The sequence below is a fragment of the Anolis sagrei genome, chromosome Y (genome assembly GCF_037176765.1).
Source record: "Anolis sagrei isolate rAnoSag1 chromosome Y, rAnoSag1.mat, whole genome shotgun sequence".
Classification (NCBI taxonomy): Eukaryota; Metazoa; Chordata; class Lepidosauria; order Squamata; family Dactyloidae; genus Anolis; species Anolis sagrei.
In genome coordinates this window covers 74533272-74560527 of record NC_090035.1, presented here as the reverse complement: position 1 = coordinate 74560527, position 27256 = coordinate 74533272, and the positions used below count along the sequence as shown (strand labels likewise).

The 27256-nt window shown below is 43.0% G+C and overlaps 1 protein-coding gene across 1 annotated transcript in view; it reads left to right on the top strand.

The window, feature by feature from the left end:
• LOC132780188 (cation channel sperm-associated auxiliary subunit gamma-like) overlaps positions 1-19180 on the top strand; it is a 67363-nt gene extending 48183 nt beyond the window's left edge. The window contains exons 23-30 of the mRNA XM_060783759.2: positions 5577-5733; positions 6037-6100; positions 6461-6559; positions 8188-8286; positions 8542-8634; positions 12366-12465; positions 16093-16219; positions 18851-19180. Coding sequence (XP_060639742.2) covers positions 5577-5733; positions 6037-6100; positions 6461-6559; positions 8188-8286; positions 8542-8634; positions 12366-12465; positions 16093-16219; positions 18851-18984 — 873 coding nt within the window. The 3' untranslated portion in view covers positions 18985-19180. The remainder of the gene's footprint in view (positions 1-5576; positions 5734-6036; positions 6101-6460; positions 6560-8187; positions 8287-8541; positions 8635-12365; positions 12466-16092; positions 16220-18850) is intronic.
• Positions 19181-27256: the final 8076 nt, after the last annotated feature.

Here is a 27256-nt window from a genome sequence, read left to right as displayed (position 1 = left end):
CCAGGCCCAATACTGTTGTAGCAGAAGTAGCAAAGACAAAGAGACCAAAAAATACACTTACCACACCCCCAGATAGGGAGGGAAAAAAGATAGACACCATGGGTAAAAAGGCACACCTGTCAGCTGGCCTCCTTACACGGATGGCTCACTACGCAACCTATCTTAGTGGGTACCAAAGCTTTTTGTGGGCAAAAATACTTCCTTACTTTGAGTTTCTCCCATTAGACAAGCAACGCTTCCCGAGAGCGTTACAGGCGGAAGTTATTGTGTTGTCCAGGATTCAAAAGGATTTTGCCAAGCATCTTGCAGAGATGGCTGGTAATTTGTATTCCACGGCTACGTCAATAAGACGTCATGCTTGGTTGCGTTCTGCTAATTTATCTGAGGAAGGAAGGGCTCTGGCGGAAGACCTTCCCTTCCATGAGGAAGGACTCTTTAATCCAAAGACCGATGTTAGGATTAAGGAAAAACAGGATGTGAGACAAGCAGCAAACAAATTTGGCTACACGTGGCAGCCATACTCTCAACAGAGACAGCGCTGGCATCCTTATAATTCCAACTTCCGGAGGAATTCTGGGAATTCTTTCTCTGGATCAAATAGAGGTCGTAATTTCTCCACCAATAGATTCCAATCGGGAAGAAGGAATTCCTATTTTTCCAGAGGGAGATCCCAGACCTGGACTAACAAAGGGAAGCCACAGGGAAATCCAAAAAAGCATCTTTGACGTTCTTACTATTGACACATTAACCATTGGGTCTGAGGCCATCAAGGCAATAGATGTTGCTACTGTTGTTAATTCCACTAGTTATGTTGACACTACTCCACAGCTATGTATGTTTGGTGACAGATTGTCGTCTTTTTGACATGTGGACGGGGATTACCACTGATAAGTGGGTCCTATCTATTGTTGCCCACGGTTACGTTATTGAGTTTCTAGACCTTCCCAGGGTTGGACATGTTCGAAGTACCCCTTTCTCCCAACCGTTATGGGAAGAGATTCAAATGTTACTACAGAAGGGAGCTATTTCCCCCCTTAATTCGGTTGATGTTTTGTATTGTTTTTTCTCGCGTTATTTTCTGATTAAGAACGTACTGGTGGATTGAGACCTATTTTAGACCTAAGGTTACTAAATAAACATGTTCGACCAAGGAAGTTTCGCATGGTCACTCTCAATACTATATTGCCCTTATTATTTAAGGGAGCTTGGTTTGCCACTATTGATTTAAAAGATGCCTATTTTCACTTATCTATTGCTAAACACCATTGTAGGTATCTTTCCTTTATGGTGGGGAATAGCCCATTTTGTTTCAATGTTTTACCTTTTGGTTTATCTGCTGCCCCAAGGGTATTCACTAAGTGTATGTCTGTTGTGGCGGCATACCTACACACGAGGGGAATTTCGGTCTACCCCTATATCGATGATTGGTTAGTGGTGGCTGAATCACGTGTCCTACTTCAGTCACAACTTTCTATTATTTTGTCTCTTATACAGTCGCTAGAACTCGTGATCAACATGGAAAAATTGACACTGGTCCCAACTCAACAAATCCAATTTATAGGCGCTCTTTTGGATTCCACAATCAAAAGGGCCTATCTTCCAGAGGACCGATTTGTCAACCTGCAGGCCATGGTCCAACAAGCTGTCCATGCTCCATGCCTTACAGCCAAGCAGGTCCAGAAACTTTTGGGACATATGGCTTCTGCAACTGCGGTCATATCGTATGCCAGATTGCATATGCGCCCGCTACAATCATGGTTCATATCGGCATAAAACCCACTAATAGACAGTCAAGACACTCACCTTTCCATCCCCGAGTCTGTCCTCCAGTCACTTCTGTGTTGGGAAGACAGAGGGTGGGTGTGCAGGGGGCACCCTTTTTATGCTCCCAAGCCAACCTGTGTAGTTACAATAGATTCTTCCCTCTCGGGGTGGGGTGCTCATACTCAAGGTCTCACCGCTCACGGAGAGTGGACAGAAGAAGAAAAAACATCACACATAAATCTTCTCGAATTACTGGCTGTAGACAGAGCACTGAAATCCTTTGAGGGGATCGTAAGGGGTCAGATCATCCAAATCCTCACAGACAACACCACAGTCATGTTTTACTTAAACAAACAGGGCGGCACTCACTCACTCCCCCTGTTGAATCTCACTCTCCAGATCTGGGATTGGTGTCTGGAGAGAAATATACACTTGTTAGCAACACATGTTCCGGGGGAGGAGAACACGCTAGCGGATTCACTCAGCAGGAATCCGCTTGCGAATCACGAGTGGTCCCTCAACCAAGAGGAGGTGAACAGGCTCTTCAGAGCGTGGGGTTGTCCGGAGGTGGACCTCTTTGCGTCCAAGGCCAATGCCAAGTGCGCTCTGTTTTGCGCGCACCGACACATCTCCCAACAGGAGGGATGTTTGGGGGACGCGTTCCTGCAGGGGTGGTCAGGTCACCCACTGTATGCTTTCCCTTGCTATTGAGAGTTGTAGCAAAGATTCAGAGGGAGAACGCGAGGTGCATCTTGGTAACCCCTTGGTGGCCAAGACAGTCCTGGTTCTCCCCTCTGCTTCGAATGTCCCAGAGAATTTTCTTCAAGTTCCCCTACAGGGTAGATCTGCTGACGTCACAGGGCGGTCGGGTATTTTACCCGGAGGTAGAGAAACTGAGGTTAACGGCATGGAGAATTCGGCCGAACCACTAATTCCAATATCTGCACTGTCTAGTAACATTCAGACCATTATAGAGGCGGCCCACAAGCCAGCAACAAAGAGATCTTATGTGTACAAGTGGTCTAAGTTTTGTGCATTTGCAAACGCAAAGGGGGAAAGTCCTTCCACGGCCCCAATTTCAGTTGTACTGGATTTCCTAGTGTCTCTGGCAGATGCGGGGTTATCTCACGCATCGCTAAAATGCTATCTAGCAGCGGTCTCGTGGTTCCGTAGAAAGGAAGGTCTCCCTTCGTGTTTTTGCGCATCCCCTAGTGAGGGTTTTCCTCAGAGGAATGGCGAACACTAGGCCAGCAGTAGCCTCAGTAGCTCCGGCATGGAGCCTAGAGCTAGTGCTATCGTTTCTAACCAAACCACCGCTCGAACCCATGGCTTCTACACACATCTCTTACCTCTCATGGAAAACATCATTCTTGGTGGCCATAACATCAGCAAGGCGTGCAAGCGAACTGTGCGCACTAAGGGTAGACCCCCCTTATTTGAGGATACATAAGGATAAGGTTGTGCTTAGAACAGATGTTGCCTTTTTGCCCAAGGTCTCTTCTTTTTTCCACATGTCCCAAGAGATAATACTCCCAGCTTTTTTTCAAAATCCCTCTTCACCTATTGAACGTACCTTGCACCTGTTGGATGTCCGTAGAGCCATAGCTTACTACGTTGACAGAACAGCATCTCTGAGAAAGACGCCACGTTTCTTTATTAAATATCGCAAGGATATGGAGGGTTTGCCTTTGTCGTCTCAGAGATTCTCCTCATGGATTGTTTCAACCATTAAATTATGCTACCACTTGGCTGGCAAGGACTTACCATTGCAGGTCAAAGGCCATTCTACCAGAGCCATGTCGACTACTGCTGCCTTCATGAGAGGAGTACCGCTAGATGTCATCTGCCGTGCTGCCATCTGGACGAATCCGCTGTTGTTCGTCTCACACTATAAGCTGGATATTGCCTCTAAGAAGGATGCTGAGTTCGGCAGGGCGGCGCTGTTTTCGGCGGTGGCATGACTCCCACCAACCACGGTCAGTAGCTCGCTAATCTACCAAATGTACGATTCGCAGTGACTATGACAGGAAATTGTAAGTTGCTTACCTGTAACTGTTGCTTCCTTAGTAGTCACCTGCGGATGCGTACATACCCACCCTCCTCCCCTCAGGTGTCATGCCGCGCCTTCCAGCTGCTTTGTGGCGGAAGAGAACTGACGGTTGGCCCTGCCCACGGGCTATTTATACCAGGGGAAGGGGGGCATGGCCTAGCTAACTGTCATTCTTTTTGCTTTCAGAAGGTTCCGAATGCTGCTACGCAGGCGCAGAGAGAACCAAATGTACGCATTCGCAGGTGACTACTAAGAAAACGACAGTTACAGGTAAGCAACGTATAAGTATATAGGATTTGCAAAGACCTGCAAACATATGAGGAGAAATTCCTATATAAAATTAATGTATATAGATAGAGGTTTACAGCCTGTGTTAGATGGGGTTACACTCCCCTTGAAGACACAGGTTCGCAGTTTGGGAATGATCCTGGACTCATCGCTGAGCCTGGAACCCCAAGTCTCAGCGGTAGCCAGGAGAGCTTTTGCACAATTAAAACTTGTGTGCCAGCTGCACCCATTCCTTGAGAAGTCTGACTTGGCCACGGTGGTCCATGCTCTTGTTACATCCCGAATAGACTACTGCAATGCACTCTACGTGGGGCTGCCTTTGAAGGTTGCCTGGAAGCTTCAACTAGTCCAACGGTTGGCAGCCAGGTTGCTCACCAGAGCGATGTACAGCGAACATACAACTCCTTTGTTATGCCAACTCCACTGGCTGCCGATCAGCTTCTGAGCACCATTCAAAGTGCTGGTTTTAACTTTTAAAGCCCAAAACGGTTCTGGCCCAGACTACCTGTCCTATATCTCCTGCCACGAACCATCACGAAGTTTAAGATCTTCGTGAAGTTTAAGATCTTCGTGATTGAGGCCCCGCTCTCAATCCTACCACTATCGCAAACATGGTTGATGGGGACGAGAGACAGGGCCTTCACAGCAGTGCCCCCCCCCCCCCCGTGCCTATGGAATGCCCTCTCTAGAGATATCAGATTGGCCTCCTCCCTCTTGTCTTTTAGAAGGAAAATCAAGACCTGGTTATGGGGCCAAGTGTTTGATCAGTGAGCAACAAGTGGAAGAAGATGACACAACTTACGGCAATGAATTGACCCGGACTGGTTTTTGGATTTCAACTTTAATGGCTGTGTCTTAATTAATTGTTGTTTTAATTTTTAATATTTTGATTGTACTGTGATTGTTTTTATGATGCTAGCATCGTATGATGCTTTTGTTAGGCTGGCCTGAGTCCCTCTTTGGGGGAAGAAGGGCGGGGTATAAATATATGGAAATAAATAAATAAAATAGGTAGATAGATAGATAGATAGATAGAGATATATAGGTACATAGCAATTGCAAAGGCTTGCGTGGGGAAATGCCTATATATCTGTAGGAGATATTAACAAATATTTCAGGGGAAAATGCTTAATGGATATTCCTGACTTGCAAGCGCTTCTCTCCTTTCCCTTTACAAAACATTCCAGCCTGGGAAGAGAAGCAGTGCAGAAGCAAAAGCAGAAGCAGAAAAGAATACACACTGTTTAGGGAGGGGAAGCTGAGAAAGAAATATATAAGGCAAGCAATGGCCTCCAGGCTCCGCTGCCCGGCTTCACCCCATTCTAAGACGAGAGAGGCTTTTTCAGCCCATAAAAAGATCTGAAAATATTGGCTTATCTTTGAATATGTACAATAAGTGAGACAGGCTTGAAATTTGAAATTACTAACTGTAAAGCAAAAGGCTTTTTACCTTTACTCTCTACCTACCTTGCAGGGCAGTGATACAATTGGCATTAATATTGGATGTCCTCCAGGCAAAAGGCTGGCTTTTGACATCACTTACACCAAGAATTACACTACCGAGAAGAACAAGCGCTACTTCGACTGTGTGAAACCGGACCCCGAGATGCCCTGCTTCTACTTCAGTGATGGTAAGGACAGCGGGAGGAATACCTGGGCGCATTGGTTTTCTGCCATGAAGTGAGCTGGGAAGTCAGATGAGTGGAACGGACATTCTCTGGGGCATTCTGTGTCCAAGAAGGATCTGTTTGTTATGGCAGAAAAGATGCATAAATCGAGTGGTTCCTCAACTAGGACCAGTAAAAATTGATGTTTGGTTCTGGTCACTAAGACAGTGTCAAGAGGGGTTGTTCAGTTCAGCCCGTTCCACCTGGGACCATTCCAAGCATTCAGCATATTTGACACACTTTCTTCTTTCTTTTCTTTCTTGGCAGTGTTTTACCCTTTCTTCTTGATCCAAGACATGGTGACAGGGCACTCGGGGCGTTTCAATGGAAGGTAAGACCCAAGCACCCTAAAAAAAAAAAGAGCTGAAAAACCTGGCTTATACTCGAGTATAAACGGTACTTTTAAAATGTCCTGGTTTCTCTCACCTCTTCACAGTTTCTCCCTTAACTTCAGTTGCTTCAGATTGAGTTCAAAATGCAAAAGTTAGCAGGAGGAGAGGAAGGGGCAGAATTATTATCATTATGATTATGATTATTATGTCTTTTTGCATCTCGCTTTTTCTCTCCACAAAAGACACTGCTGTCTTTCCCAGTAAGTACTGAGGTTTGAAATTGAAGGCTTTGCAATAGTTAAGGCTTTTGCTTGCAAACTCGCCTTCTTTTTCTTCCCCTGCTTTTTTTTAACTGGCAGCTACATCTTCACCATCATTGGTGGGGGAGCTTTTTCTGAAGATAACATCCGATACTTCACCCCAGAGGAAATTTTGCAATACAACACTGTGACTGGCAGGTATGTACAATATGCAGTAGCCCATTGGGGGGAAATGCCATAATAAACTTGCTAATTTCTAAAGTATCACACAATGCATAGTTGCTTTTAATAACACTATGTAACACGAATTTTGTTCCTGAGTTATAAATGTCATTTCCTAATTGGTTCTATCAAAAAACATAGAAAAGTGTATTAAGCTACAGAAAGCTTTGGGGTTTTTTTGGGAGGAACATCCTGCAGCACATTTTGCTATAGCTTTTCAATGAATACTTCCTTAAGTCTCAACCAATTCAACATAGTTTGTGGCAGCCACAATAACGAAGTTTCTGAAGCAGAACAAGTACCCTATGTACTTGAGTGTAAGCCGAGTTTTTCAGCCCCTCTTTTGGCTGAAAATGCCCCCTCCGGCTTATACTAGAGTCAGAGTTATTTATTATTTTACTTTGTTGTTATTATTATTACATTTATTATTTTACTCTATTATTATTATTATTATTATTATTATTACATTTACATTATTTTACTCTATTATTATTATTACATTTATTATTTTACTCTGTTATTATTACATGTATTATTTTACTCAATTATTGTTATTATTATATTTATGTTATTGTATTCTATTATTATTTTATTACATTTCCATTATTTTACTCTATTATTATTACATTTATTATTTTATTACATGATTATTACATTTATTATTTTATTACATGATTATTACATTTATTATTTTACTCTATTATTTTATTACATGTATTATTTTACTCTACTTTTGTTATTACATTTATTACTTTACTTTATTATTATTACATGTATTATTTTACTCTATTATTGTTATTACTACATTTATATTATTGTATTCTATTATTATTTTATTACATTTCCATTATTTTACTGTATTATTCTTATTACATTTATTATTTTATTACATTATTATAACATTTATTATTTTATTCTACTATAACTATCATTATTACATTTCTATTATTTTACTTTATTATTACTGTTATTATTACATTTCCATTATTGTACTCTATTTTTATTACATTTATTATTTTACTTTATTATTATTGGAAGGCTACGTAAGCACGTTTATATTGAAGAAGGTTAGAATAATGGTTGAATCAGAGTTGGACAGTCTTATCTTAAATTACAGTTTTATGTAAATATTCAAAAACAACCTACTGATGCCTCAATTAATGTCATTTTATTGGTATCTATTTTTATTTTGAAATGTATCAATTGTTGCTGCATTTCTACTCTCGGCTTATACTCGAGTCAATAAGTTTTCCCAGATTTTTGTGGTAAAATTAGGTGTCTTGACTTATATTTGGTTCAGATTATACTCGAGTATATACAGTACTTTCAAAGTAAGGACCGCACAATTAAACAGAAAATAACACTTCCAAACCAGGAACAAAATTGCTTTTCAAATTTTGTTACACAGTGTAACAGTTCAACAATTAGCCTGTATTGACTTGTTTGTGGAGCCCTTGATTTGAGGATGTACAGCCCCTCAGAAATTAGACTACAGCTCCCATCATCCTGATTGGAGTTGCTGTTGATCCAGTCAAGCAATATTGGGAGGGCCATATGTGTCCCAACTGCTCTCAGCTCTTGCTGATTTCCCTTTCTCTTCCCAGGGAAACATCAAGTCTTATCTGGTTTAGGGCTGATGGTGAAGATAACATGACCAGTGCTGAAGGTTTCCATGTCCTCTCTCAAGCCAGCTCTGGGATACTGTAAGCTTCACGGTATAGAGTACATTCATTCTGCCCTAGGTCTCTGATCTTCCTCTGAAATCAATGAGGCAGTGATAGGTGCGTTGGTTATGAAACTTCCTTCGAGTCCAATTTTTCCCTTCCCTGATTGTTCCGCCCTCTCTCCTACAATCCCTCATCCCAAAGCTCTATTGCACTCAACTCAGGCACGTGACACAAACTCCTTGCATGATCTGTCATAAGACCCTCTTCTCTCGCTCTCTCTCTCTCTCATAGGTGGGTCTGCCAGCAGAACTCTCCCTGTTACGACATTCTTCCCACTAATGCCTTTACTCCAGATTACTTTTTTGTGCTGAAGGTATCAAACAGGTAACTACACCTTGGGGTTTTATTCAATTTATAACTTGCTATACTTACAAGTGGGCTGTGATTGTGCAGCGGGTTAAACCGCTGAGTTACAGAACTAGCGATCCCTCGTTGGCCGAGTAGGATAGTCTTCCAGGATCAGTATTCTTGTGGGTCCGTAGGTGGCTGTGGAGCCCTATTCTTGATCTGCATCTTCTCCCGCAGTGAGGGCATTGGTTTCCAGGTGGAAGATGGTCTCGCTCGAGGTTGGCTTGACGCACCTTCCTCTTGGCATGTTTCTCTCTTTCACTCTCCATTCGTGCCTCTTCAAACTCTGCAGCACTGCTGGTCACAGCTGACCTCCAGCTGGAGCGCTCACGGGCCATGTCTTCCCAGTTCTCAGTGTCTATGCCAGAGTATTTAAGGTTGGCTTTGGGCCCTGTCTTTAAATCTCTTTTCCTGCCCACCAACATTCCGTTTTCTGTTCTTGAGTTTGGAGTAGAGCAGTGGTTCTCAACCTGGGGTCCCCAGATGTTTTTGGCCTACAATTCCCAGAAATCCCAGCCAGTTAATCAGCTGTTAGGATTTCTGGGAATTGAAGGCCAAAAACATCTGGGGACCCCAGGTTGAGAACCACTGGAGTAGAGCAACTGCTTTGGGAGACAGTGGTTAGGCATCCGGACAACATGGCCGGTCCAGCGGAGTTGATGGCGGAGGACCATCGCTTCAATGCTGGTGGCCTTTGCTTCTTCCAGCACGCTGACATTTGTCCACCTGTCTTCCCAAGAGATTTGCAGGATTTTCCGGAGGCAGCGCTGGTGGAATCGTTCCAGGAGTTGCATATGACGTTTGTAGACAGTCCATGTTTTGCAGGCATATAGCAGGGTTGGGAGGACAATAACTTTATAAACAAGCACCTTGGTCTCCCTATGGATGTCCCGGTCCTCAAACACTCTCTAGTTGACTGGAAGGAGCACCTTGGTTGAGAGTGACTAATTAAGAAATAAAGTGAAGTGAAGTGAAGGTTGGTGGTTCAGATTCTCAGGACGGGATGAGCTCCCGCTGTTAGCCCCAGCTTCTGCCAACCTAGCAGATCAAAAACACACAAATGTGAGTAGGTCAATAGCTATAACTTCAGTGGAAAGGTAAAGGCACTCCATGCAGTCATGCTGGCCACATGACTCTGGAGGTGTCTATGGACAACGCCAGCTCTTCGGCTTAGAAATTTATTTATTTACTATATTTGTATACCGTCCTTCTCAGCCCACAGGTGACTCAGGACGGTTTAGAAATGGAGATGAGCACCACCTCCCAGAGTTGGAGATGACTAGACTTAATGTCAATGGAAAACTTTTACTTTTATACTTGTAGGCCGCCCTTTGGAGGTAACAGCTCTTAAATCCTTTTGCAATTGTTATGTTTAATCGGGTCACAATTAAACAGTTAAATGACGTGGGAGCAATAAATCAGTTGAAGTACATTTGGCTAAAGTCTGTGTTGCCTGGCTAGAGCACAATTAGCTAAGCACTGAGTGCTATCCATGGTGCTGAAACCAGCATGCCTGGCTAGAGCACAATTAGTTAAGCACTGAGTGCTATTCATGGTGCTGAAACCAGCATGAAGGATATCTGCTTTTCAGAGCATTCTTTTTTTAATTAATATATATTTTAAATATTTCCATCTCCCCCCCCCCCCCCCCACACACACACACACACAAAAAGGGTGGGAGTAAAAATGGGAAGGTGGGGCAGTGGAGTTTTTGTTAGTATATTAAATCTTTAAAGGTAAAGGTAAAAGTTTCCCCTTGACGTTAAGTCATCTGTGTATCTAAATCCTGGATGGGGACTTCAAACCAGTGTAAGATGCAATGCCTCCTGTGGCATATTGCCTACAATTCCAAACCTCTGACTTGATACCCGCAGCACTGACCACTTCATCACATTTACCAAATTCCACTGAGTGCTACACTTATAATCCGGGAAGCCACATTCCTTATCACATTAGTTTGGCTTCAAGTGTAGGATAGAGCATTCTTTGTGTATTTTATGTGTGGGCACCAGCATTCTTTTCAAACATTTCAAGAGCTGGTAGGGAAGTGGATTTTTAAAAATGATCTGGATGATTGGCCATTTCTGTAATATGATGGCATTTGCTGCTCCCAGGTTTGAAATGAAATTGTGGGAGGGGAAATTATGATATCCAAAAGTACCCTTGTTAGGGAAAGCATTACCTTTTGCTCACTGAGTTTTTACTTTGCCAGAACAATTTCTTTTTAAAAAACAGCCTTTCCGGGTTCTTTCCTACCCTTCCCTTCCTTCCGTGATATGTCTCCGCCTTGTATTGCATGGGAAAGCTGGGAGAGAAGGATTGTTGTTGTTGTTGTTGTTGTTGTTGTTGTTGTTCTTATGCCATGTCTCCATGCTGTGCAGTCCTGGGAGTCAGTTTTCCAAAGTGCATACCCTTCTCTTGGTGCATTTACAGCATGGAATGAATGCCCTTTCATCCCTCTTTAAATGCCATGGCTCCATGCGATGGAGTCCTCCTGGGAGTTATAGTTTCCCAAGGCCCATACCCTTCTCTTGGTGCATCTACACTGTGAAATGAATGCAGGTGGACCTTATTTTAGATGCCATGTCTCCATGAGATAGTCTTGAGAATTGCAGTTTCCGAAGGTTCATGAACCCCCTCTCTCCATGCGATGTAGTCCTCCTGGGAGTTATAGTTTCCCAAGGTCCATACCCTTCTCTTGGTGCATCTACCCTGTGGAATGAATGCAGGTGGACCTTACTTTAAATGCCATGTCTCCATGAGATAGTCTTGGGAATTGCAGTTTCCGAAGGTTCATGAACCCTCTCTCCATGCGATGTAGTTCTCCTGGGAATTATAGTTTCCCAAGGCCCATACCCTTCTCTTGGTGCATCTACACTGTGGAATGAATGCAGGTGGACCTTACTTTAAATGCCATGTCTCCATGAGATAGGCTTGGGAATTGCAGTTTCCGAAGGTTCATGAACCCTCTCTCTATGCGATGTAGTTCTCCTGGGAGTTATAGTTTCCCAAGGCCCATACCCTTCTCTTGGTGCATCTACCCTGTGGAATGAATGCAGGCGGACCTTACTTTAAATGCCATGTCTCCATGAGATAGGCTTGGGAATTGCAGTTTCCGAAGGTTCATGAACCCTCTCTCCATGCAATGTAGTCCTCCTGGGAGTTATAGTTTCCCAAGGCCCATACCCTTCTCTTGGTACATCTACACTGTGGAATGAATGCAGGCGGGCCTTACTTTAAATGCCATGTCTCCATGAGATAGTCTTGGGAATTGCAGTTCTCCCTTCCTCCCTTCCTGCTTCCAGAATTGAAGACATGTAATCTTGCATTTGTTAGGAAGCTGGGATTTCAAATGAGAGGAGGTTTCTTTTCAACAAATAATGCAAGGGGAGTGATGGTGGGCGGGGCCAAATCTCTATAATGTGAAAACAAATAAACTCACAGAATGCGGAGTACTACTGAGTTGCATGGATACATTTAACAGTGTGATGATGGTAGGGAAATTATCCATTTCATTGAGAAAGGGATCTCTACTCAGCTCTACTTAGCCAACCGTTTCATTGCTTCAATGTGATGCAAGTGGTCAGAATGGGATCAAGATCCAGCCATCATATTGTGAGAGAAGAAAGAAAGAGAAAGTGGAAGACTTGACCCCAAACTCCTCTTTCCCAGCAGCCAACCTCCTTCTCTCCTTTTTGCTTCTGCAGGGGAGTGGACCAAACCACCTACTGCGACTACGCCTTGGAGTTCATCGTCCACATCCACGGCCTGCCCCTTAGCCGTACGAGGTCCGTCTTTCTCTTGCAGGTAACTATAGCTGGGCCTACGTGCTCCTTGGCATTTCTTCTCTAGAGTTTGGTATGCTTGGCATGGCTCCACCAGTAGCAGTTTATTCTTTCTAGACTCTAGAGATTCCTCGATCTGTAGGAGCAGGGATTTAAGATTTGTATACCTTACCTTCTGCTTTGTGGTGTTAACATGCTTTTGAGACAACTCTGTCCTTTGGAATTGCAGGAGTTAGCTGGCTTGGAAGTCTAGCATGAAGCTTCAGAGCTGCTTTTTGGCCACTCTCTGTTTTGAGTTTCAGTGCTGCTGTCCTTTTATGTTTAATTGTGTTTTTATCTGGATTGTTGTATTTTACGATGCTCTTATTTTAGTCGATTGTGTTGTTTTTTGGCCGCTCTCTGTTTTGAGTTTCAATGCTGCTGTCCTCTTATGTTTAATTGTGTTTTTATCTGGATTGTTGTATTTTACGATGCTCTTATTTTAGTCGATTGTGTTGCTTTTATGTCTGTTGAACTTTCTGTCCCATATGTAAATTGTCTCGAGTCCCTTTGGGGAAAGGGTGGCGGGAAATAAGAATAAAGTTGTTGTTGTTGTTGTTGTTATTTGAAACACAACAAGATGAGTCCTCAGCAGACACTCTGCTGGTTGTTGAATTGGATGACATGTCGGACAGTTCCCAAGGGTCTAGGACTGTGTGATGTATCAGCGAATAATGCGTGCAGATCCCAGTAAGGTGGCCTTTTGCAGCTGGCAGATGGTAATTTTGTCAGTGCCGATTGTGTTTAAGTGCAGGCCAAGGTCTTTAGGTACTGCACCTAGTGTGCCGATCACCACTGGGACCACCTTAACTGGCTTGTGCCAGAGTCTTTGCAGTTCGATCTTTAAATCCTCATATCGTGTCAGCTTTTCCAGTTGTTTCTCTTCAATCCTGCAGTCACCTGGGATTGCGACATTGACGATCCATACTTTCACTGTCAGGCCATTATATGCTTATCAAGGTGATCAGTTGAAACATTCACACCTAGTTCCAGCAGACAAGAGTCTTTTGTCCCACTCCGGTTATTCCACAGGTATATAAGCCCCTTTTCCTAGTTCCAACAGACCTCACTACCTCTGAGGATGCTTGCCATAGATGCAGGAGAAATGTCAGGTGAGAATGCCTCCAGACCATGGCCATATAGCCCGAAAAAACCTACATTAACCCAGATCCATACTTTGTTTTTTAACACGATTGTGAGGTCAGGAGTATTATGCTCCAAAACTCTGTCTGTCTGAATCCGGAAGTCCAGAGGAGTTTGGCATGTTTATTATTATTATTATTATTATTATTATTTAGAGTTGTAAAAATTCATACCAATTAAAAAAATAATAATACTTGGGTTTGACCACTTCATCACACTAGAGAAAAAAATCCACTTAAAATCCAGTTTCTGCCTCCTGCAGAATTCCGGAGTTTGTAGTTTAGTGAGGCTGTTAAAGGCTCCTCCATAAACTACAAACCCCAGAATTCTGCAGGAGGCAGAAACCAGATTTAAAGTGGATTTTTTCTCTAGTGTTGTTGTTGTTCATTCGTTCAGTCGTCTCCGACTCTTCGTGACCTCATGGACCAGCCCACGGCAGAGCTCGCTGTCGGCCGTCACCACCCCCAGCTCCTTCAAGGTCAGTCACTTCAAGGATGCCATCCATCCATCTTGCCCTTGGTCCGCCCCTCTTCCTTTTTCCTTCTACTTTCCACAGCATAATTGTCTTCTTTAGGCTTTGCTGTCTCCTCATGATGTGGCCAAAGTACTTCAACTTTGTCTCTAGTATCCTTCCCTCCAATGAGCAGTCGGGCTTTATTTCCTGGATGATGGACTGGTTGGATCTTCTCGCAGTCCAAGGCACTCTCAGAACTTTCCTCCAACACCACAGTTCAAAAGCATCTCTCTTCCTTTGCTCAGCCTTCTCTAGTGTGATGAGATCCTAATCAACCATCCCAAACCTTCCTCTCTTGCAATGTTTGTTTCCCATCGTGGTCCCTGTGAATTGCACATATGGTAATTTCTGTGCCTGCGCAGACAGCTTCAGAACCTTCTAGAGATCTTATCAAACATTTCTGCGGTTAGCCCCGCCCACTCTCCCCTTATGAGCATATATAGCCAGTGGGAGTGACTTGGAGTACCTCCAGACAGCACTAAATCACGGGTTTTAATCAGGGGCAAAAAATCCTGGGACTTCAGAAGAGGTTCACATGCAGACCTATTGGTCTTGGGATTTCTGCCTCCATTGTCCAGACTTGATGCTTTGTTACAAGATTTAGAGGCTCCCAAGATGGCTGCTGCTGGACTTCCGTTGGAAATTTCAGCGGGTTTTCCTAAACCCTTAAGATGCAAGCATGCAAAGATGCAAGTATAAGTTTCGTTTCTGGGTTATATAAGCTGTACGGAGAGTGTATTGTTCCTGGGTTATACATGTCTGCTCCTGATTACTCTTATTGTGAAAATATGTGCAATGTTGACTAGGGGGCCAAACTTTGTCCTGGCCAGAGAAAATACTTCCTCCACACATTTCGTGAAGTTTCTGGCACACAAACAAAGTTTCATTGTCTACTTAACTGTCACCTTCTTTATAGGAACCGGCTGATCAGGAACAAACATGTAAAACCAGGGAACAAACAATTTTTTTTTAAAAAAAACATGATTTCCAATTGCAGGGACATACAGGCATGCAAAGATCTGCATATTCAGTTCAAAACCACAATATTCCCACACCTGGAAATTATATTATATTATATTATATTATATTATATTATATTATATTATATTATATTATATTATATTATATTTCTAACAGAACAAAGCAAACAAACAGACAAAATACAAAATTTGTGAGTTTGGTAGTTGATTAAATGTCCTTTGACCAGTATCTGGCCACTTGAAGTGCCTCTGGTGTTGCCGCAAGAAGGTCCTCCATGGTGCATGTGGCAGGGCTCAGGTTGCATTGCAGCAGGTGGTCAGTGGTTTGCTCCTCTCCACACTCACATGTTATGGGCTCCACTTTGTAGCCCCATTTCTTGAGGTTGGTTCTGCATCTCATGGTGCCAGAACGCAGTCTGTTCAGCGCCTTCCAAGTTGCCCAGTCCTCCGTGTGCCCAGGAGGGAGTCTCTCATTTGGTATCAGCCATTGGTTGAGGTTCTGGGTTTCAGCCTGCCACTTTTGGACTCTCGCTTGCTGAGGTGTTCCAGCGAGTGTCTCTGTAGATCTTAAAAAAATATTTCTAGATTTAAGTTGTTGACGTGCTGGCTGATACCCAAATAGGGGATGAGCTGGAGATGTCTCTGCCTTGGTCCTTTCACTATTGGCTGCTACTTCCCGGCGGATGTCAGGTGGTGCAATACCGGCTAAGCAGTGTAATTTCTCTAGTGGTGTAGGGCGCAGACACCCCGTGATAATGCGGCATGTCTCATTAAGAGCCACATCCACTGTTTTAGCGTGGTGAGATATGTTCCACACTGGGCATGCGTACTCAGCAGCAGAGTAGCACAGCGCAAGGACAGATGTCTTCACTGTGTCTGGCTGTGATCCCCTGGGATAAAGGTACTCCTGTTTGCTGTGGAAACTCCTGCGGAAACACCTCCCCTTTCAAAAATGTATTTTTTCTGCTCCTAGGTGTCGATGGCTTCCATCTTTGGCATCCTTCTGCTATACATAGTCACACTTTCCGTGGGTCCTAAGGTCAAGGTCTTAATCAGCGGCGTCTTCTTGAGGCTGGAACAAGCCATTGTTTTCCGGACAGGTGAGCTGGCCACCGATCTACTAAGCACCATTAAAGAAGAGAAACGTTCTTTGAGGCCTCCAAGATTTCTTTTCAGCTTCTTTCTGACACTTCTGCTGGAGAGAAGGTGGTCCGTGAGCTTGGAGGCATTTTGAGCAAAATTGAACCTGGAAAATGGCGGCAAAACTATAAGAATAATCATATTATAAGAATCATACTCTCAGGTCTTAGTTTGTTCACTTATACCTTAACCCCCCTTCCCCTGGGTTTCAGGATTGAGCCACGTTTTCATTATTGGGCCCCCTTGCCTTACTAAAGTGCTAAAAGAATGGGACCCACATCCCCTGCAATGTTTCATACGTGAAACTCAAGGCACAAGGAGCAAACAACAGAGCGCGTTCCAGGTGGCAGAAAGCTGCAGCAGTTTGGTTTTGCCGGAGTCTGTTGGGAAGGGAAAATCTCATCCCTTCCTGCCCACTTACCCCTTCTCCAGGGCAGTAAAGTGGAAAATACCGTATATGCTTGAGTATAAGCCGATCCGAATATAAGCCGAGTCACTTAATTTTACCACAAAAAACTGGGAAAATAGATTGACTCGAGTATAAGCTGAGGATGGGAAATGCAACAGATACTGGTAAATTTCGAAATAAAAATAGATACCAATAAAATTACATTAATTGAGGCATCAGGAGGTTCAATGTTTTTGAATATTTACATAAAATTGTAATTTAAGATAAGACAGCTCAACTCTGATTAAACCGTTCTGACCGTCTTCAATGTAAATGTGCTTGCGTACCCTTCCAATAAAAATAAATAGAGTAAAATAATAAATGTAAAAATAACAATAAATAGAGTAAAATAATAAATGTAATAACAACAACAGTAATAAATAGAGTAAAATAATAAATGTAATAATAACAACAATAATAAAGTAAAATAATAAATGTAATAATAATAATAATAATAATAATAATACATTTATTACGTATTTATAACAGAGTAAAATAATAAATAACCTTGACTCGAGTATAAGCCGAGAGGGACTTTTTCAGCCCAAAAAAAGGTCTGAAAAACTAGGCTTATACTCGAGTATATACAGTACTTTTGCACATTGAAATCAATTTTCTGCAACTAATTTAAGTTGAGGGGAAAGTGAGGAGGAGAGAGAACATTTTTAAAATAGAGTCGATCCCAAAGTATGCATGGAGACATAGGTGCCATATCTGGCCCTGCTTCTCTGCATTGCCAATCCCATACTCCACTTTGACAGTATATAAGCCAGCACCAGAATATAACATACAGCAGAGTCTCGCTTATTCGACATAAACAGGCCGGCAGAACATCAGATAAACAAAAATGTTGGCTAATACAGAGTCTCCTACTGTTATCCGTCCGACATGATGCTAGACACCTAGAATACTAATAACAGGAACTCAAAGGGTTGAGGCAGGCATCCTCAAACTGCGGCCCTCCAGCAGTTTGAGCCTCCAACTCCCAGAAGCCCTAATAGGCTTGTTTAATTAGAATAATAGAATCCTAGAGTTGGAAGAGACCTCATGGGCCATCCAGTCCAACCCCCTGCCAAGAAGCAGGAATATTGCATTCAAAGCACCCCTGATAGATGGCCATCCAGCCTCTGTTTAAAAACTTCCAAAGAAGGAGCCTCCACCACACTCTGGGGCAGAGAGTTCCACTGCTGAACGGCTCTCACAGTCAGGAAGTTCTTCCTCATGTTCAGATGGAATCTCCTTTCTTGTAGTTTGAAGCCATTGTTCCGTGTCATAGTCTCCAAGGAAGCAGAGAACAAGCTTGCTCCCTCCTCCCTGTGACTTCCTCTCACATATTTATGCATGGCTATCATATCTCCTCTCAGCCTTCTCTTCTTCAGGCTAAACATGCCCAGCTCTTTCAGCCGCTCCTCATAGGGCTTGTTCTCCAGACCCTTGATCATTTTAGTCACCCTCCTTTGGACATATTCCAACTTGTCAACATCTCTCTTCAATTGTGGTGCCCAGAATTCTGGGAGTTGAAGGCCTGAACAACTGAAGGGCCACAGTTTGAGGATGCCTAGGTTAAGGCAAGGCAATGCCTCAAGGCTAGAGCGGCCCAGCAGGAAGTTCCTGGATATGGAAGAGGAGCGTGGAAATCCCAGAGGGAAGGAGGGAGGGCACTTCCGCTTCCTGTCCTGCCTCTTTTCCCCCTTTTCTCCCTCCTCCTCCTCTTTGTCTTGCCTTTTTCACTTATTGGGAATGAAGAGAGAGTTGGGGAGCGCTCCTTTAATTGAAGGGGAAATGTTGGAGGAAAAGGGGGCATCGGTTAAGACGGAATGTTGGATAAGCAAAGGTTGGATAAGCAACTATGTTCCTTTCTCTCCGGAGAGATGCACATGTCAGGAAGGCTTTAGGGAACAAACCTATTATCAGCACCATCTATGATTGATAGTATGTCCATCATTTACCTAATAGCCTGACTCTGTCCCAAGGTGTGCATGCAGACATAGATGCTCTATCTAGCTCTCCTTTTCCACCTTGTCAGTCCCATTCTCCACAACGACAGTGTATGAACCGACACCTTGAACCTCTCCTTTGTCTTAGCAATTTCCAGAATGTGTTTCTCAAAATACCTTCTTTCTCCGTCTTCTTTTGCTGCCAGCGTCCAGCCTCACCTTCACCTCATCGTTCACCAGCCAGTCATCACTGCAACATGCTGCCTCTGAAATCTTGCGAAGCCATTCGCCACCGCCTTCCCGCAAAGCGGATGCACCGGGAGCTTCGTTTATGCACTAATGCCCCCCAGTTTGCTTCTTCCCCTCCCCTGACTATGACGCGAAGGGCTCCTCTTTGCCTTTCCTCATGCGGAGGATGATCCGGAATGAACTCAGCGGCTGCCGGTGTCAACGCAGCAGGTTGTGGCAACTCAGCGACTGTTGGATCCGTTGGTGACAAAAGGGACATCGTCACCCATAAAATACACTATTTTTTACTCGGGCCAAAAGGAATTGGAAGCATATGTGTATCTTTGGGTTTTTTTATTATTAATTTACTAGTTCTCTTACACTTTTTGGGCCTGTGGGTAGTATATATCACTGTCTAATCGCATGTGCCTTCTATTTTCTTGCCCTTGCGTTTTCTCATAGGATGCAACCTGACACAGAATTATCCAGGATGGTTTGAATGTTTTTTTAAAGGGCTTGTTATTCCCACCTCATAAAGTGGGATCAGTGAGTTTCTACTCCTGCGTGGCCTGTTCCTGAACTACATTCCTTTTAAAAAGTGCATGGGCTGTGGCTGAAAGGAGAGCATTTGCACCTTTCCCTACCTCACTTCTTAATAAGAGTGCAGGCTTATTTTTGCCAGTATTGTTTTAAACTATACGTTTCTCTCCATTGTTACTAGTTTTGCCTGTCGTTTCAGAAAGCTGACTAATTCAATAAAGGCACAAGTTATTGTGGAATTTGCTTTGAGAATGAGTGTCTCTTGCTTTCCTGTAGCCGTAGAGTGTAGAACTAGAAATCATCTTCTCCCCTAAAGCAGAGATGATCCCACTGCCACAACTACCAAATTTCATTGCCAGCACATCTGGAGAATAGTTTTCAACCAGAAGTGTTTTTGGTTATCCTATCAGCTGTTAACTTTTGGATGCCAAGACACCAAGATGCAAAACTCACATTGAATCTGGCATCTCTCATTTTCCAGTCGTAATCACTGCGAATCATACATTTGGTATTCTCTGCGCCTGCGTAGCAGCATTCAGAACCTTCTAAAAGCATCGTGGTCACTGTGGATCACACATATGGTATTTCCTTTGCCTGCACAGACAGTTCGGAATCTTCTAGAAAACTTATTAGACACTTTTAGGCGGTAGCCCCGCCCACTCTCCCCTTTAGAGTATATATATAGCCAGTGGGAGGGGCTACTGCCTCAGTTCCTTTCATCCGCCACCATTTCAGCAGCTAGGAATCTTTATCTTTATCTTTGACTAGTGTTTCTGGACTGCATGAATTTTTACTATTTTTTTATTTTACATATCCATCCACTAAACTCTAAGACTCAGGTGTCAATCTACACACATAATAAAAGTGAAAATATGTATGTGTGTGTAGCTGGGGTGTCCACTTACACAGATAAGCTCCTGTCCCCACAAGCAGCTATAGCTCCCACTACTCAGAAGATACCAAAGGCTCTCCCTCCAATTGAGATTGCCAATTTGGCCTAGTAAATGAGAGAGAGTATTGGTAGTTCCAAAACGGTCTCCTGACAGAGTAAAATGGAGTACCCAGGATGTCGGTCCCTCTGGTTTAAGGGTGGTGCTGTTGAACACCAGATATTGATAACCTTAGTGTGTTGTTCTAACTTTGCTTACATCCATGAAGTGGTGACACAACTGGAAGCAAGCAAGAAAGGAAGGAAGGAAGATGGATGTGCTGTAGTGCTTTATGTCTTTCCCTAGACAACTCTCCTCCAAGGCAACCATCCTATGCCAGCAACACTTCTGGATCTTCTGATAACCAATACAAATGTCCCAATGGAGCTGCTAGGTTGTCCCTGATTTACAGCAACCACACTCCATTTGCAACCAGATGCCACCTTTGCCATGGCCACTAGAAATTACCCCTTCCCTGTCCTAGGCTTACAACAACCCTTTGTCCATGGGGGATACAATCCCAGACACTTCATGGATGCCTGAAACTGGATGATAGCAAACAGTTTATTTTGATTATCCTTGGACCAGCAGTATAGTATAGAGGGCCTTGAGAGGCCCAGAGACATTTTGGGATCAAAAGTATTTTGAGACTAACCTACTCAGGCTTGTTGGAGTTGCAGTCCTTATTTAATAATTTTAAAGTATTTTAGCTTTATTAGATCCTTATTATGTGGGTGTATGTTTGATTTGGATTGATTACGTTCTATTTAACTATTTGACTGCCTTATTGTTACAAGTTCTTATGTTGTTTTGTTTATTGGTTTTAATTTGGTTGAGCTTGTTTGGAGGTTCTAGTAGGAAAGTGCAGCTATCGTATACCCGGGACCGAAGACTGGAGACCTCGGTACACTCCTTCTGTACCTGGAACGTCGTCCTCTTCCACCGAGTGCGCAGCTTCAGGAGGGACGCACATGGAGCTGTGAGGGAGGAAGGGGACACCCACCTAGCCAGCCAGATCAGCCGAATCAACCCTGCCGATCAATGGGGTGACAGATGTCACAGCCAGATCGCCCTCACATCCATTTTGGTTGTTTATTGGTTATTGTTCATCTTTGGCATTGAATGTTTGCCATTTTTCTGTTGGAAACTGCTCTGAATCCCCTCAGGAAGATAGGATGGGTTACAAAAAAACCTCTATTATTATTATTATTATTATTATTATTATTATTATTATTGTATTTTATTTTGGGGGTCTCCAAATTTTTGAAGACCTGATAAGCCCACCCACCATCCTCCAAAGAAAACTTTTCCCCCAAAGTTTAGATGGAATGGGTTGTTCTAAGTTTTTTTGGACTGTATGGCCATGTTTCATAAGGATTATCTCCTGACGTTTTGTCTGCATCTATGGCAGGCATCCTCAGAGGTTGTGAGGTCTGTTGGAAACTAGGCAAATGGAGTTTATATACCTGTGGAATGTCCAGAGTGGGAGAAAGAACTCTTGTCTGCTGGAGGTAGGTGTGAATATTTTAATTGGCTGCCTTGATCAGCTGCTCCTCAGAGAGAGTCTTGGCTTCCAAACCTTTGACAATTTCAGTCACCCTTCTCTGGACACCTTCCAGTTGGTCCATATCCTTCTTGAATTGTGGTGCCCGTAACAATGTAAATCAATCCCACAAGGTAATATAGGGGGACCGAAACAACAGGTAAAAGTCAAACCATGCTCATTGCAACCAAAGGGATTGCATGAAGAGCCCAGCTTTAGCATGGCACCCCAATGAACCCAGTGTTGGCATCAGCTGCCCTCCAAGGAAAGGATATCCCACGTTGGAAGTGCTGCCACAGAAGACAACGGTAGAGTATGTATATCCATAAAATGTCTGCGTGTAACATGGCCAGAGTGTGTGTGGTGAAGTACCTCCTCAAAGCTCTTGGGAAGATTTAAAGCAGTGGTTCTTAACTTGTGGATCCCTAGATGTTTTGGCCTTCAACTTGCAGAAATCCTAACAGCTGGTAAACCAGCTGAGATTTCTGGGAGTTGTAGGCCAAAACACCTGGGGACCCTCAGGTTGAGAAGCACTGATTTAAAGGGTAAACTGTTCAGCATTTGACATCTCCCATGAAAAACCTCTGCCTTCTTCCTGCTGATCATACCATGATGACCTATTTTAGATGTTACTTGACAATACATGGCCAGACCTAATCCATGCAAGGGATATATCTTAAGTGCACAGGATCCTACCCTGGTTTGACTCGGTTAACGCCATCCTCAGCCTTTGAATTAATAATAATAATAATAATAATAATAATAATAATTTATATATACCCCACCACCATCTCCCCAAGGGGGACTCGGAGTGGCTAACATGAGGCCATGCCCAGAATTACAATACAACAAAATAAAATGCAAATAGCAAATAATAACATCAAAATAAAATACATAAAATAACAAAACCAAATTGGCATTGAATTCCACACTTCCTTCAGCATATTGTGGGCCTACAGAACATGTACTGGTGTACATGTTGTCAAACCACGATAACTTCCCCCACCCCGATAAATATATAGTTTACCAAGGGCTTTGATAATAAATATATGAATATGATAATAAATATATGAATATGATAATAAATATATGAATATGATAATAAATATATGACTATGAATGGCATAGTCAAAGCCATGGTATTCGCTGTAGTAACCTACGGATGTGAGAGCTGGACCTTAGGGAAGGCTGAGCGAAGGAAGAGAGATGCTTTTGAGCTGTGGTGTTGGAGGAAAGTTCTGAGAGTGCCTTGGACTGCGAGAAGATCCAACCAGTCCATCCTCCAGGAAAGAAAGCCCGGCTGCTCATTGGAGGGAAGGATACTAGAGACAAAGTTGAAGTACTTTGGTCATATCATGAGGAGACAGCAAAGCCTGGAGAAGACAATGATGCTGGGGAAAGTGGAAGGCAAAAGGAAGAGGGGCCGACCAAGGGCAAGATGGATGGATGGCATCCTTGAAGTGACTGGACTGACCTTGAAGGAGCTGGGGGTGGTGACGGCCGACAGGGAGCTCTGGCGTGGGCTGGTCCATGAGGTCACAAAGAGTCGGAGATGACTGAACGAATGAACATATGAATTTGGGTTGTAGATTTTTCGGGCTGTATGGCCATGTTCTAGAAGCATTCTCTCTTGATGTTTCACCTGCATCTGTGGCAGGCATCCTCAGAGGTTGTGACGTCACCTCAGAGGTTGTGACCTCACAACCTCTAAGGATGCCTGCCACAGATGCAGGCGAAACGTCAGGAGAGAATACTTCTAGAACATGGCCATACAGCCTGAAAAACCTAAAACAACCCAGTGATTCCGGCCATGAAAGCCTTCGACAACACAATATATGAATTCGCATTGTCGAATTTGTGTAGGTATTTGTATTGTTCAATCTTCTGTTATTCAGGAGCATCGGAGATTGAGAATGAACCAGCAGCAGCCCCTTCCCCACAAAGACTTTATCGTTTCAACTCTTTAATAAAATGTATCTTTTTATTCTAACTTCCTGCCTATGTTGTATCTTTATATGTATTGTATCTGTCCCTTTATATAAAAGGTATATGTTTCCTGTCAAAACGTAGCAAGGCCGAGCCCAGAGGTAAACCCCCTTTTGTAACCTTGCTGAGACATTTCCCAGTCAGGAAAGGTCGGGCAAATCCCCCTGGCCATTCCCAGCCAGGACAACCATCATAAGCCATTGTATGTGTATGCAGGGAGATAGACAGTTTCCGTGTTAGAGCACATAAGCCCGCAAATATTTATTTAAGCACTAGCTGTCCCCTGCCACGCGTTGCTGTGGCCCAGTCTGATGATCTGGAAAATAAAGTAATGAGAAAGTGTTGTTTTCTAATATATGTAATTTCTTTATTCTTGTGGGTAAACAGTATTTCTTGCTGTTTCTTTGTCAGTGTTGATGTGGAGAGTGTCTGGTTTGCCTATTCGGGAACATGCAACATATCATTGTCCTTCTTTAGGAGTTCCTTTCAAGTCTATGATACTATATCTGTCATATACATGTGTGTGTGTGTGTGTGAATCATATCTATCTATCTATATCTATGGCTGGATGGCTCTTTGTCAGGAAGGCTTTGATTACGTTTTCTTACCCTTGTGATGGGGGTTCTGTGTGGGAAGTTTTCCCCAATTCTGTCATTGGTAGGGTTCAGCATGCTCTTTGATTATAGGTGAACTATAAATCCCAGTAACTACACCTCCCAAATGTCAAGGTCTATTTCCCCCAAACTTCATCTGTGTTCATATTTGGCCATATGGAATATTCGTGCCAAGTTTGGTCACGATCCATTATTGTTTGAGTCCACAGTGCTCTCTGGATGAAGGTGAACTACAACTCAGAAACTCAAAGTCAATGCCCACCAAACTCTTCTAGTCTTTTCTGTTGGTCATGGGAGTCCTGTGTGCCATGTTTGGTTCAATTTCATCATTGGTTGAGTTCAGCATGCTCTTTAATTGTAAGTAAACTATAAATCCCAACAACTACAACTCTCAAATTGCAAAATCAATTTTTTTGAGTGATGGTCACTCCTTGGGTTAGTAGGTGTCTTGTCGCCAAATTTGGCAGCAATTTGCCCAGTGGTTTTTGAGTTATATTAATCCCACAAACAAACATTACATTTTTATTTATATAGATGTGGTCTGCATAGACAGAGACAGTGCTCACCGTGGAAACAGAGGCTCAGAAAATGTACCTTTTTATTACGAGCCCAATCCTTGATTGCCAGGATCACCACCTTTGTCAAAGTTTGGAACTGGACTGCTGAGTCAATCAAAGACTCATTACTATCACTTTGACTATTGTATCCATGAAGAATGCCAGCAAATCCCAGACTACAATTTCCCCACAAAAGGGAATCCCTCCTGGAGGCAGTGTCATCAGCAGTGCCCTCGGCCAATCAGGGTGCAGATTCAGACCAGCCCCATTCCCAGCCAATCAGGAAGGGCAGCGAGAATTTTTGAATAGTTGTCATGTGTATAAAAAACTATGCTTTTCTCTCTGTGTTATGCTTTTACACTCTGAAGCATCCGCATGTACTTACATCTCTTTAGACCAGATTGAAAATAACCTCTGTGGCTTGTCTTCACCTTGGTGAGTGTTTCTCTGTTGGCCTATTTGGTTAGCTTGTGCTCACCCGGCACGGATCCTCTTTATCTGCGGTCCTAATTATCTGTGACATACAGAGTGAAGGCTTAACTTGATTTTCTTGACTGATTGGATCTTTCACCTCCCTTTCTGGATTCACTCATAGGATTTCACACCTCAGGGCACCCTAGAGTCAGTGGGACTTGATCAGAAAGATCTCTTGTCTTGGAGAGCTTTTCCAAGCCTGCCCTTTATTTTATATTTTATATTATTTTATATTATTTTATATTATTTTATATTATTTTATATTATTTTATATTATTTTATATTATTTTATATTATTTTATATTATTTTATATTATTTTATATTATTTTATATTTTATATTTTATATTTTATATTTTATTTATATTCTGCTCTTCTCAGAAGAAGGGGACTCAGGGCGGATTCCAATGCACATATACATGGCATTCAATGCCATTGGACGCACAACATATATAGACACAGAGGCTATTTTAGGAATTACCATAGGTGCAAATCCACAGGTGGTCACTCGGGAAACCATGTTTACAGGTAAGCAACCTACACATCCCAGCTTATTTATTTATTATTTATTTCGTGCATTTTTACCCCGCCCTTCTCAACCCCTGAGGGGAGACTCAGGGCGGCTTACAAAAAGGCACAATTCAATGCCAACACAAACAATAAGAGAAAAACATATATCAACAACAATTTTAAAGCAATTAAAACCATCAATTATACATCAGCTTCATGTTCGGTATGCTTGAATTCCGGCCACCGGGGGAGCTGTTGCTTCATGGCCCACTTGTGGCACTGAGTCCTTGATGGAGTACTTCCTCATTCTTTCACCAGTTGCTGGAGATTTTTATGGCATCATAAATTAGTTAAATTAGCCTCCCCGCATAAGCGGTACATAAATTTCCTTCTTGATAGATGCAACTGTCTTTTGGGCTGCAAAGGTCAAAAGCAAGCTAGACAAATGGTCAGGAGCTTACCCCAACCCGGGCTGGCTTCGAACTCATGACCTTTTGGTCAGTGGTGATTTAATGCAGCTGACTCCTAGCCAACTGCGCCACAGTCCAGTGTATATATCGGCCATTGCTCAAATTAGTTTTCATTTCTTCCTCCCTTCCCTCATTCATCTTGTCCTTCTTGCTTTTCTTTCTTTCAGTTCTTTCCACCATAAAACTTCCTTTCACCTTTATTTTTTTCTTCCTTTCCTCTTGCTTCTTTCGTGTTCACTTTTTTCTCTATCTTGCCTACCTTTTTGTCCTCTTTTCCCTCCTTTTTGTCATTTTCCCTCTCTTTCTCCTCTCCTGTTATTTCCTTTCCTTTCCATCCCTCCCACAACACTTTCCCCTTTTCTTTTTCTTCCTTCATCTGGCCTTTTCTTGGAAGTCAAAGTGTCTCAGTTTCAGAGCAAGGCTCAGACATACACACTCCTTCCTAAATACACATCTACGTGAAATTGCCTACTTCCTTATGTGGAGGATGCCTGAACACTGGTCTTCAGGGATGTGTTGTAGGCCTCATTGTCCGGCATTTTAACAGTAACCTATCCCTTCTACCCATATACTGTCCTCTTGTGTATCTGAGTGCTGCATACATATACAGTCTTCCCTCACTTATTGCGGGGGTTCTGTTCCGGGACCACCCGCAATAAGTGAAAATCCGTAGGGAAGCTCAGCCTGGATGTGAAGAAGAGTGAAGGAGAAGCCTACCTTCGTGACCGCATCTCAGTATACTAACCCACGCAATCTCTTCGA